General features: G+C 39.0%; 2 protein-coding genes across 5 annotated transcripts in view; one reads left to right on the top strand and one right to left on the bottom strand.

Annotated features, from left to right (window-relative positions):
* Nucleotides 1-603: 603 nt before the first annotated feature.
* Nucleotides 604-11,129, bottom strand: slc2a8 (solute carrier family 2 member 8). 2 transcript variants are annotated; one of them, XM_084360416.1, is made up of 11 exons: nt 10,821-11,129; nt 10,521-10,696; nt 9,183-9,345; nt 8,181-8,387; nt 7,473-7,572; nt 5,173-5,384; nt 4,781-4,930; nt 4,463-4,571; nt 3,947-4,126; nt 3,213-3,358; nt 604-2,552 (listed from the first exon to the last, which is right to left on the bottom strand). In XM_084360416.1, exons 2-11 carry the CDS (start codon nt 10,613-10,615, stop codon nt 2,406-2,408), a joined length of 1,509 nt encoding a protein of 502 aa, XP_084216542.1. In that variant the 5' UTR covers nt 10,616-10,696; nt 10,821-11,129; the 3' UTR covers nt 604-2,405. The 2 variants fall into 2 exon arrangements, with proteins under 2 accessions (XP_084216542.1, XP_084216543.1); XM_084360417.1 differs by having other exon boundaries at nt 10,521-10,826.
* Nucleotides 11,130-11,279: 150 nt separating this feature from the next.
* Nucleotides 11,280-13,065, top strand: part of ttc16 (tetratricopeptide repeat domain 16) — a 52,695-nt gene continuing 50,909 nt past the window's right edge. For 2 of the 3 annotated variants that reach the window (XM_084360414.1, XM_084360413.1), the window contains exons 1-2: nt 11,283-11,436; nt 12,565-12,743. In XM_084360414.1, coding sequence (XP_084216540.1) covers nt 11,404-11,436; nt 12,565-12,743 — 212 coding nt within the window. In that variant the 5' untranslated portion in view covers nt 11,283-11,403. Of the gene's footprint in view, nt 11,437-12,564; nt 12,744-13,065 lie in introns of all 3 variants that reach the window. The other variant, XM_084360415.1, reaches the window with a different exon arrangement.

The following is a 13,065-nucleotide window of genomic DNA, read 5'->3' as shown; positions in this document are numbered from 1 at the left end:
ACATAATAATTCATGTTGATTTCAAATGTTTAAAATGCCTGCTAGCAGCCTGTGTCATATTCACAAAAACACATTATGCATCTGTTTCTATTGCAGCCCTTGAGATATGGTAACTTAGTTTGTAATGAATAAAATCAAATGTTACTTTGCACAGACAAACACTTTTTATTCTCAGCCTCAGAAATATTTTGTGATTTGTCCTTTCAGTATATTCTCAATCAATGATAGTTTTTATAGCACCATAAAAAACAATTTAACACCTGGAATTAAAGTTTAACTGTTTACAAAGTATTTCTTTTAGAAATACACCCAGTCTAGATAAATATATCATCCTGCCAGAATTCAGTATTTGCATGACTTTGTCCTGTCCATAATCACATATCAACATTTGACAAATGGAGGCTGTAATTTAAAACTCCAATAAAGCTGATGATCCTTAAATCATTACTGAATAACACAAAACACAATCATATTTTCTTCACAGGCACAGTTAATGGTGCATTTGGGTTTCACAGTGTGATAATTACACTGTGACAAAGAGCTTCATTTGATCCTGTTTTCATTCATAAACTATATGCAAACATACAGCCAGTGGAGAAATGGTTTAAAGAGTGGAATAATTTATTTATTTCATACCTTCACTGAGCTCATAGCAAACAAACACCAAAACAGGTCTTTATTCATATCGAGAAGAATTATTTAAAAAAAAGAAAAAATGTAAAATCATTAAAAACTGTAAAAAAAAAAAAAAGAAAGAAAAGAAAACATCAGTCTGAAATCAAATATCATCACCATCCCAACTGTATATAAGTCATGTTCACAACATGTCATGTAGAATATCCCAAGAGAAAATTATTGCAAAAACATTACAAAAACACGCCCATATTCTTTCTATAAAAGATTTTACAGTTGCCAGTTTTTTTATGATAAATGTTAAACAAGTTTTGCATCAGGGAATCGGTTTAGTTTCACTTCATTTCTCTGATGATACAAACTGCACAGTTAGATTAACAGTCAGCACAGTCATTGTAAACAGCAGACTCACTTCCCAAATCATCAGTACAAAAAAACCTTCATAATTCTTTCAGAGACAATTAGAGTTTAAGAAGGAACACCAGGACACCAGATTTTATTCTTACCTAGGTGACTTTAAAAAAACTAAACACTGACATTGTTTCAAAAGGTACCTGTATTCCCTACACTCTGCTCCAGCATTGTACCAGCTTCTGTCAAATAGAAATGAATGTGGAAAAAAGTCCAAAAACCCAGAGAGTATTTCTTTCATTTTAACCAAACATCTTCTCGGTGTAGGAAACTAACATCTGTTTAGGAACCTGCTGAAATCTCAAAAGGGTTTCAAATGAGGATTAAGACAGATTCTCTGTTTTATGCCATAATTGATGAGAACTAGAGTAAAAAAGATTATGCTGCAGCACTGGTTTGAGAAACATCTACAGACATTTCACTATGTCTTTTCCACAAAAAAAACCCAACCTCATTTGAATATTTTATACCTGATATTTATTTTTAAGCCTACCACAGCCTCTCTTCTCCCTTGAAAAAAAGTCTCACCTAAAGAAAGATTTGGGGTGTAGTATACCTTCAGCATCAAATTTCACTGATACTTCACAGTAGAGAATCCCAGACTGAAAGTGTTAAGACCCCAGTTTTATATAAAGCTTTAACTATGTACATGATTTTCAGTTTTGTAACTTTCAATAAGTCTGCCCCAGGAAAGGAAATCTTATTTGTGTACTCAGAGGTGAGCTACAGCAGTGACACCTGCAGAGGGCAGTGTAGAGTTGTCTTACAGGAGGTAGTCGCTCCACGAGTCAGTTCTAAACTAAACCTTTGCTGAATCTACTCGCTTGTAGTTACTCTGCAACACAGTGTTTAAAGGTGCACTGTAGTCCAGTTTTCAAAACACTTCTCTGATTATTTTGTTATTGTGTTAAACATGTATGTTTCTCAGCAAAACATACAATTTAAAGAATGAAAACTGCATTTAAAGGCCTGATTACCAAATTGTTCAATGCTGAAGGTCAGGCCTCCTGTTGATACACATGGGGTGGACAAAATATGAGAAACACCCATCAGTTCAACAGCACCATAAACCACAGCCTCCAATAGGATCATACAGTTAAATCACTAAAAAGAAAAAGAACGGCATTTCCTTCATGAAGGCAGCATCATTACAGTGCTGTTGTATTAATATGCATTAGGTTGAGCAGGGTCTGTGATATAAACTAATGAATGTGTTTTGAACAGCTTCATAGCTTTCAAGGTTTCACAAAGATTTACAAATGCCCACACAGTGTCGACAGGACAAGTCAGTTCTGAAATATGAGGTCAGAGATTTTTCAGTTTTTGACATGTGTGATGTTTTTTGGGCAAGGAAGGGGGCTTCATGGACCTGACGTCCCTCTGAAAGTGGCTTCAATCTGCTCCAGTGTCTTGCCCTTAGTTTCTGGGATGAAGGCGATAGTGAAGATGACGTTGAGGACGCACATAGAGGCGAACAGCCAGAAGGTTCCAGCGCTGGTTAGAAGAGTCTGGAAGAGGTCACAGTTTTATTTATTTCTTTATTTGTAATTATTTAGACATGGATGTCTAAGTTATGTTGGAAAGGCCATAGTAATGAGTTTTGTTTGTAGTCGGCACCTACATTACATGTAACAAATTGTCGCAGACCTGGGATTTGTATTTACGACAGTGGTGTTGCTCTCAGAAACTATGGGGGTCGCCAAATCGCCCAAAATGCCAGTTTCTACATAATGTTGCTCTAGTCAAGAAATTGTTTAAGCTCTACTTTCAATCAAAGCAGAAGGGTAACTTCAAACTTAATGGACACAGACAGATACAAAAAATGATGCCACTTTTTATGTTGTGCTTTCTGATAATAATAATGGTCAAGATCTTGACATCAGTCAGTTTGTTTTCCTGTAAACATGAAATAAATGACATGTCGAGCTGATGAAATAGGATATTTGCTCTGTGATCTACAGGATGTTATGCCACATTAATGTAATACCAATTTATACTGTATGTTGCCATTGTGAGAAATTGGTTTGTGATCCCAAGACAAAATGAGTTTGAAGTCGATCACAGCAAGAACTAAATCGAGAGAAAGCCATAACTTTTCCCAATGTCATATAAAAAACTATGCTTGTCTTGTATCAAAACCGTTTTAATTGTATCCTGTTAGCACTCACCATCATGTCTTGGAATGTTTTGGTGACGACGAACGCCATGCCCCAGTTGGTGAGGACGCAGACAGCACTGGCAAACCCTCTCGCTTTAGCGGGGAAAATCTCCGACATGACCAGCCATGGGATCGGACCCCAACCAAGAGCAAAACCTGAACACAACAACAATCAATAATATGGCACAATCCTTATGTTCTTGAAAATCTCCATCATTTTCTAAGTTGATTAAATATATGAATTTGTGACGCAATATCTCACAATATCCAGACACAAAATAAAGCAGGTGCAAAATAATCTGCTTATCAGCTGGTAACTGAAGTAAATTCTACAGCTTCAAGAGCACCGTCCCTGACTGCCACACAACATTAGCTTTCTGTTCATTTACTTAGCCTTTAGAGACTAAATATGTTACATATAATACATAACATTTCACAAAAAGAATACTACACAGAACATGAGATAGATTTAAGGGAAAAGGGGAGATGTATCTGTGGGATGGAGGTATCATTAAAAGTTGGTGGGAGATGTAGAACATGTAGGGAAAGGACTTCGAGAGATGAATGAAGAGTGCCAGGGTTAAGTATTTTTAACACTGTATTGTTGTCGAGTTAATTTGGGAAACACAATTATTTCACTACATCTTTGGCATCTCGATTCATCATTTTGATCTTAACAATTACAGATAAATCATTTCATGCTGCTGTTAAGCTAGCTTCAATGACTTTGACTGAGGAGCTCACCTGTGTTGAAGACAGCCATGCTGGCCAAGGCCAGCCAGGCCAAGTTAGCATGGGGATCTTCGCCAGCCTTGCTCTGCATGTCCAGCATCAAGACGCTCAGTGACACCGTGGGGGTGTGAAGCTTGGACGTCAGGTAAAAGTAAACCCCGAACGCTGTGGTGCTGATTGCCATGGCAACACCTTGATTATTAATTGAAAAACAAACAAAATCTGTCATAACCTCGCAGTTCTGCCTAGTGCTACAGAAAGAGCTGAACTGATTAAATGATTTCATTCCGAAACACCAAACAACTCTCCCATTGAATAACAAAATACTTCAAATCATTTTTTTTTGTATTTTCTTGACCATTTTATGCCTAAATAGTTAAGAGATAGCAATAAATTAAAGTGGAGAGAAACGGAACGACATGCAACAAACTAGACATTACAGTTCATCATCAGTGCCCCATACAAATGTTTATATTAATAAAAAGTAAAAACATTTGTTTTAAATATTAAATTTGATATTGGAAATACCTGAGATGATGAGAAGGATTTTCCTTCCTGCTTTGTCCATGATCACCGCTGCCACTCCCGTGAAGACCACCTGAATCAGACCCACGATGACCGAAGCCAGGTCACTCTCCTGAAAGACAACCAAACATTCACAGCTGTTCTTTCAACAAGATAAAATTGTTAACACTGAAAAATTACAAAACTTGCTTTACCTTTCTGATTTGTACATACATTAGAATTACATTTCAGTGTGATTCCTTGCCGAAATGTCCTAGATTTAACCTGAGGTGAACCTGATGATGTACTTGAATAGAGAGCCGAGACCTCTGTGCTAATTACCTTAAAATGTGCCTGTTCAAATATGTTCTCAGCGTAGAACATGATAGCATTGATCCCCGTCATCTGCTGAAAGAACATCAGCATGAAACCGATCACCAGAGGCTTGTAGACACCAGGATCCTTCAGGTCAGACATGTTGAAACTGGAGCCCTGAGAGAAAACAGAAAAAGGACAGACTCACACTTGCTTGTTTGACCCTTTGACCTAAACAGTCTATGTATTTACTCAACATTACCGACAGTGGTTCCACTAGCACTGACGAGGATGATGCCATCTTAAAATGTTCTGATCATTTGTTGATTGGAGGATTATGTTTCTCTCTGTTATTGCTTCTCACTGGCTGTCTGTCCATCACATCACATCACAGCCAGGCCAACCAACCACAGACTCACCTGCTCATCACAGGCGTCCTCGATGCGGGCGCACTCCCATTCGACGGGTGCGTCGGGTCCTCTCAGGAAGCGAAGTGCCTCCTCAGCCTCCCGCCTCTTGCCCTGTGACAGCAGGAACCGGGGCGTCTCTGGCATGAAGCACATGCAGACCATCAGCAGCGTCGGAGGGATGGAGCTGCAGATCGCCAACCAGCGCCAGTCAAGGAAGAGACCTGCAGGATGAGTTCACAGTGCTCAGAATGAGAAGATGAAATTCTCGATTATCAAAGTAGCTGCAGATTAATTTTTGGTTGCTTGATTAATTGAACAATTGTTTCAGCTCTTAACATAAGATAAGATATTAACACTGGATCATATTACCTTTGGGTCGTAAAAACAACAAATACAACACTGACAAAAAAGTGGCACAGAGTGTCCGAGTCCATTTTGCTAGTTAAACGGTGGATAATCTGGGTGCAAAGGGAGGCGCATGGTGCCAAGGGGTTGTGTTTAGACTCTGAATTATTCATGGGTGTGTTTTGAGTGTCATCTCCCAGGTGTACCAGGACCAGGTGTATATTAAGCAGTGGTACTCATTTCACCTGAGGGACAGGATTGTGGTCCTCTGCTAACTGCTTGACTGCATATGAAAAAATATCATATGTCATATATATCTATGTCGATTTTTGCTGCCTGGAGAAGGCAATGTGCCATCAGTGCGCCTTTGAGACCAACACGCCCAGGGCCACACAGGTGGGCACAAGTACATTTGCTATTTACTCAATGTGGGCGCTGGGCGTGAACATGAAAACTGCGTCGATTTGAAACTTGCAACGTCACTATTGCAAATGGCCAGTGTGTAATTTCATGCTCACTATGCCGCTACTTATCTTTTAACCTCTGCTCAATAGTAAGTTTCAACTAATCACTCACTTTGTAATCCAAATTTGGGACACTCAGTATGTAGGTTCCTAAAGAGTTACTTCACACTCTTCACTGACCTCAAGTGGTTCAAATTCTCACCTTTTTCCCCTTTGAGGAGAGGACAAGGAAATCTGTCCCCATTTTTAAATGTGTGACCCAGGAAGATTTGAGTTTTTCCCCAGCTATGTTCTTAACATGCCAAGCACTGAAGTGTCCGTGACAGACCACAGGCTGTGGGACACAGCGGAGCTTTGTCAAGGCCAGGTTTCCACATGAATGTCTTCATCTGCAGTATCTAAAAATATACCTCTCTACTGATCTGATTGTTCCACTGATTTTTCTACAAAGATCACATTGTCGACCTTTTCGCTAAACAGCAGCTGGTTTGTGACAAAAATGACTTTTTTTAAATTCTTGTAAGCTTAAACAAATTATTCCTCTAAAAAACATGATAACATGGAGAGGATTTCCTCATTCCACTTCATGTTGATCCATATGGGGATTCATTTCTCTTTATTGTGATAAAATGTTAGAAGATAAAAATGTGCCCTAACATTAAGAAACTGTAAACAGATCTCTAGTTGATGGTATCGTCTATTTTGTACCCTGATGCTTTTTTTACACTTGTCCTTTATGATCTAAACCTTAAACTTAAATCATTTATAATATATATATAATTTATAATTATCGATCATATTTTTCACTGGCCTCTAACACGAGACAAACCCACCTCATGTGACACACCAGCTTCTACTGAGACAACGTAAATGGCATGCAGCTAACTAGATTAGCAAGAGGCAGCTATTTTCATTCAGGTCAATTAGTGTCGAGGCTGCTGTCGAAGAGGCAGAACATGACTCTCTCTGATCATAACTGAGGATGATCAAATCACATGACAGCCAGGTTAGGGTCATCTCTTCTTTATAACCTTTCAAACAGCGGTATAACCTGCAACTAGAATTACTGCTTCACAGTTGAGTATCTAGGCCAACTCGTCATGGCTTTATCTGAAGCTCAATATCAGCAAAACCATCAAGCTCATGTAGGACCACTTCTGGAAGTCTATTAGTGTGTAAGTTCATTGAGAGCTGAATCTGATAGAGAAACAAAGTTGTAGCCATGACAATAAACAAATAGACGGACGGAAAACATGAAAACATGATGCCACCAGCTGCAGCTGTGGCCGCAGATGCATAAAGAAGCCCTTTAAATAAGTGTTGGACAGAGCAGCAAAGTGAATTAAAACACATAAGAACCAGAAAGGTGTGTGGCTCTGCAGTATGTAGCTGGTGGATGTTAAGTTACATCACGTAAACTCTCAATGATTCACAGCTTGTAAACGCCTGTTTTATGTTCATCTAAACCTCAACCAGTTTTAATGACCAGTTTTTACATACCTGCAAGATACACTCCCAGGATGCCGAGCACCACCATGAGCTGCACACAGGTGCCTAAAAACCCTCGTACCCGCTCGTGTGCCATCTCAGAGATGTAAAGCTGCATGGAGAGAGAAAAACAGGTTAAACATCACAGTTACTGATATTTATCCATAGAAACGTGATATTGAATTAGCTCGGGACTTTCCAGGCAGTGCCAAAACAATAAACCTATTACTATTACTGATTAATTGTTTAACTCTGCCACTAACAGTTAGTTTTGTTTTATTATGGATTAAAACGCTGCTTAATTTCCTCATTGATTGATTCATCGTTTGGTGTATAAAACCGCAGCAAATAGAGAAAGATGTGCTTCACAAACTCCTTGTTTTGACTTTCACAAATTGTGTGGTCAAACTGCTTGTTTTGCCCTTTATATAGTCTAAAACCTAACATATTCAGTTTACAATTATACAAAATAGGGTGATACAGCTGATTTTCACATTTGAGAAGCTAAAACCACAGAAAGTGTTGTTTTAAATACATCTGTGATTGATTTGTTCATCAAAATTATTGCCATTTCATTCAATGTCAATTGATTAATTATCTGTTTAACTGTTTTAGCTCCATAGTAATGAATTTATCAAAAAATACATTCAAGAGATTAACAATTAATCCGGAAAAAAACCAGATATATTTCATGTTTTAAGAACATGTAAGTTAACCTACCGGTACGACCAGCGATGTGATTCCGCTGGCGACGCCGGTGAGCACTCTGCCGGCGTAAAGCATCCACACGTTCTGTGCTGCGATGATGATGGTGAAGCCAAAGACGAACGGCAGCGAGCAGAACATCAGACTGAGCTTCCTGCCGATCTTCCCCACCATCCATCCGCCCAGCAGGCCACCAAGGGCTGCTCCCACCGTCACTATGGACTGAAAAACCAACAACACACAGATTGAGGACATAATTTCAGTCATTTTATTTGCATTTGACCCTGTACTTGACAAACTATAACACTCTCAGTTAAGGGAGAACTAGAAAATGTAACACATTAGTAAATTATTGCCATTTTGTTAAAATCTGTACTTTTTGCTGACTTTGCTACTTAAACGACTCAGTCATGTTTATCTGTGATGCTGATTTCAATGTATAAAATCAAACCAGCACGTTTTCACACACATACTTATTAAAAGAAGAATTAGACACACTGAACTACCAGGATGAAGCAGCAAATGTTAAATTTAAAAAAAAGTTTCTTACTGAAATGCACCTTGGGAGTCGTAGTTGACTTCGCTCCTTCAGTACTGTTCACAGACTTGACATTTTAATGATTTTAACTGACATTTAACCGTCTGTGACCTGTGTCTGTCTGAAATGATGCCCTATTTTCTATATAGTACACTATATTTACTGTCTGTCTTTTTATTCCAGTGTCTGAAGTCTGAGTGTCAGATTAAGGCCCTATATAGTGCCCTTAACAATGTCACAATGGAATGAAATAAATTGTAAACAACTTCTGTATATTTTGAGGAAGTAATCCTTGATATTCAGCTCTAAACATGTTTCACTTCATACAGTTTTTGGAGCTCAAGTTAATCCAACAGCCCAAAAGGTGTGTTGTGACAACATGTGATGGCATAAAACTGCTGACAAGTTCGTAACACACTCTCTAAAAATGGTTCTGCTTTGAGGCATGTGATATTCAATCATCACAGCTGCCATCGTACCCCAAACCAGGAGGCCTGGATGCTGTCCAGTCGCAGCCGAGGGTCAGCGATTCTGGTGAGTTCAGGGAGGGCAGGAGAGCTGTACCCCAGCACGAACCCGAAGCTCATGGGACCCAGAACAGATGCAAACGTCGCCAGGTACAACTTATTGTTCTTCACTTTACTGTGGAGAGAAAAAAGGAACAGAACGGACTGTAGGAGGTAAAGGTCAAAACCACTCAAGGGTCAGTGTATCAAGCATGACCAAAGGACAGTTCAGCTGCTTATATAACTGTGTTTGAACATTATAATGCCCCTAGTTAAAGAGTAGAACACTGCAGGGAATCTGCAAATTGTGTCATTTTTAAGAAATAAATTAATGTAATTTGTATTCAGTGCGGCATGTTCTTAATGCTTGGTAATGACATACATGTACAGTGAGATAAGTCATATTGACTCAAGCAAAGTGATTTCTAATAAACATTTTCTGAGTGATCAAAACCAATTTAATCAAAATGTTTATAGTACTGTCTGAGGTTAAGAGGTAGAGCAGTGAAGAAGTAAATCAACACACTGACGATGTGGTGGAAGAGGATTGGGAGTGTGCGACTACGCAGCATTTCAAGCACCTCAGCACAGGAACTACAAATTATGCAAAGCCTTTTTGCTTGTTTTTTTGTAGCATTGTAGCACTTGTATTTTTGCTGACAATGTATGAACGCAGGTTGCACAGTTATAGATTTTGGATTTACAATATATACTACATGTTATCATATCCTTTATTCCCTCTGTAGGAAATGACACACACAAATGATACAACAGGTCTTTCATTTGACTGGAATGAAATTAGCTGACAGTAACTCTGAAGACTGTTTCATCATTTAAGTAATCAAGTGAAAATCTTGATAAACCTGGCCTGACTCTGGCTTCTCCACTGTTAAACAATAACATTACTGCTGCTGATAAAGCAACTGCATAGTGCAGACTGATTACATCAATGACGATGTCACTAACACAACTTACATGAATCCACACTTGATGTTGACTTTGATAGATTGATGTCTACTAACTGATTTTAATATTGTTCAGAAATCAGTGGAAATGGGGGCCTCTGTATGTGTGTGTGTGTGTGTGTGTGTGTGTGTGTGTGTGTGTGTGTGTTTTTGAAACACACAGATGTGATGTAAAGTATGTCCTCGATAGTGAATTGGCTAAGACATGTAGCTGTAATACAACTTTTAACAATCCCTCTCTGTGTCTGTTTGTTTTGTTTAGGTCATCATTAGCCACTGTAGCGACATCAGCAGTGACTCTTCCAGTTAATTCTGCAATAAACAAACGAGTTGTGCGTTAACTGACCTCAGATAAGCATCCTGCTCAGACATGAGACCTGTAGGATCCTCATCTCCACCCTCCGCCTCCAGCAGCCTTCTCCTCTCGTTCTGGATGTCCATACCGACAGCACTGATGTCTCTCTGGTGTTTTACCTTCTTCTGTTGTTCGCCTTTTACATGGATCACGGCTCAGGAGAGAGTCTAGAGAAAAGCAACAGTAGCTCGTGTACAAACTAGGAACCGTGCAGTCACGCGATGGCGGAATCGAAAAAATAAGCTACACAGTATGTGAAGTAAACATCGGTCATTTTAGCTGGAATCTCACCATTTAGTCATCGCCGAAGCTGTTCTGTCAGAGGTTTTGCTTCCTCCACCGGTGACCAACTTGCTTTGTCAACATTTCAGTCAGCTGATCATCGTGCGTGCCTGTCATTTCCCGGTTTCAAAATAAAAGTCTTCATGTAGCAGTGGGGAAAAGATAGGCGCGCGCTCAGCCAAAGACTGTCGTGTAACACGTTATATACCGGTGGGGACCACAGAGGTTTAACCACTGTCAAACTGAAACGCTGGGCTGTCGAAGATAAAGCTAAAGCTTAAGCTAAAGGGCTGTCTCCTCCTATAGCAGTTAATTAACTATTTGCCACGACGTTATTCTTTGTGAGCAGTATCACGGAGGTAATCTTTTAATATTAATATTGGTGGACACGGAAGCCGGAAGTGGTACGACGGGAAACCTCTCGCTCAAAGTAGAAACTCTTCGTTTAGAAAATAAAAGCGCGGAGTGTTGAAGTTGGTTTCCATGGCGACTTCCTGATTTTTAACTTACCAGTCAGTCAAAGTGGAAAAAATACACAGAGCCAAAGTGACTGAGCTGATGTAAAACTTATATCAGCTATTTGAAGGACTCAATGGACACTTCTGAGGAGAGAAATGACCAGTCGGTAAAGAAATGTTTGTTAAAAAAGCAATAGCAAAAGTAGCTAGCGAGAAGTTACAACTAGCTAGTTAGCTAAGGCTAGTACCTGGCGGCAAAACGTTAGCCAATTAACGGTAGCTAGCTACAGTTCTTATTGCATCTATAAGTTAAAAGGATAGCTATCTTATATTTAAAAGGAGTTTTGGTTAAAGCTTATAGTATGAAGATACCTAACCAGCTGAATTGTTTATATTTTCAGTATAATAATGCCAGCCAAGTCAACATTATGAAATAACCTTCGTCATAAAGGTATTCACCCACCTAGAGCAGCTTTTGATACAAAAGTTAGCCAACTCCAGGTGATAAACCACGAATTTCAGGTGATTCGTCCACTTTCTCATAAAAGCGTGAAACTTGGTACACTTGTACAGTTTGGGGCCCATGACATTTTTGCAATGGCTCCATATCTTAAAATGTTCAGGACCCCAAACTATGCAGTCGTACCAAGTTTCAAGCTCCTATGAAAATGTGAAAGATTTTTTGACATATAATTTGAACTATCTAGTTTCAGTACTTGAATTTACCACTAACTGTTAATCTGAACAATTTATGATGTAGTATATAGTATCATTGTAATCCCTGGCCATCAAAACATGGGGGCAGACATCACTTTTTCTGTGTTTTCATGTTTGATTTGAGCAAAATACATAATTAAGTAATGGTGGAAAGTAAAATGGCCGCCATGGCTGCCACGTGGCATTTTTGCTATGGCTCCATCTCTGAAGTTTCATGCTTTTATGAAAAAGTGAAAGTTGTTTTCGCATAGCATCTGGACTAAGCTAGTGTTAGCTTGTAACATTAACTCACATAACACAAGCACCAAAAAGGTCAAAAGTACAGGAAATAGTCTATAAATAATTATATAGAGTCTCTCGTAAAAGAGTAGACATAAGGCTAATTTTTACGAGTTTGATTTTATTTTATGTTTTCTTTTTTTTACATAAAGTCTTGAAATGTATTAAACTTGTAATCGTACTAACTTAATAGTAGCCCATCAAACAAACTCAGTGGTGTTTGAGTTTACAACACCTCAGGAAAACTGAATTATTTTGTATATTTAACGTCAGATCTCTGTCACTTAATTGTCCACCAGCAAGCAGGAGAGAACAGTTTATTTCCCACTGCTGTGTCAGAGGAGAAGCTGGATGAGGCGAGGAGAAAAACCCCATTCAAGCAGCTTTTTGGTAAAATCGTCCTGGAACCAGAGGAGGAACGTCCCCGAAGACCAGAGCTACAGTGGAGCCTCATCATTCAGAGCAAGGCTGCAGAGCAGTGAGAATCATGAATGACACATTTGCAGGAGTGAAAGAGAGAATAAAGAAACCACCTGTCATCAAATACATTTTGTCAGGTGTCAATCAAATGTCCCGCCCACCAGAAGTCCTGCCCCTGAACCAAGGAAAATAATGTCCTCTCAGACATTTTACATTTACAATTTTTCACTATTTCTCTTTTTTCACCAACTACATCACAGCAGCTTTGACTGAGGTGGCAAAAAGAGTTGTACTTAAGCCTCACCTACAGCCATGTGCTGTGAATATATTCTGTAGTATTTTACACTACTGAAATGATATTCAAGTGTTTTCTTCAAGAG

The sequence above is a fragment of the Pagrus pagrus genome, assembly GCF_965226575.1.
Source record: "Pagrus pagrus genome assembly, chromosome: 8".
NCBI classification, from domain to species: domain Eukaryota; kingdom Metazoa; phylum Chordata; class Actinopteri; order Spariformes; family Sparidae; genus Pagrus; species Pagrus pagrus.
This window is presented reverse-complemented; position numbering and strand designations above follow the sequence as displayed.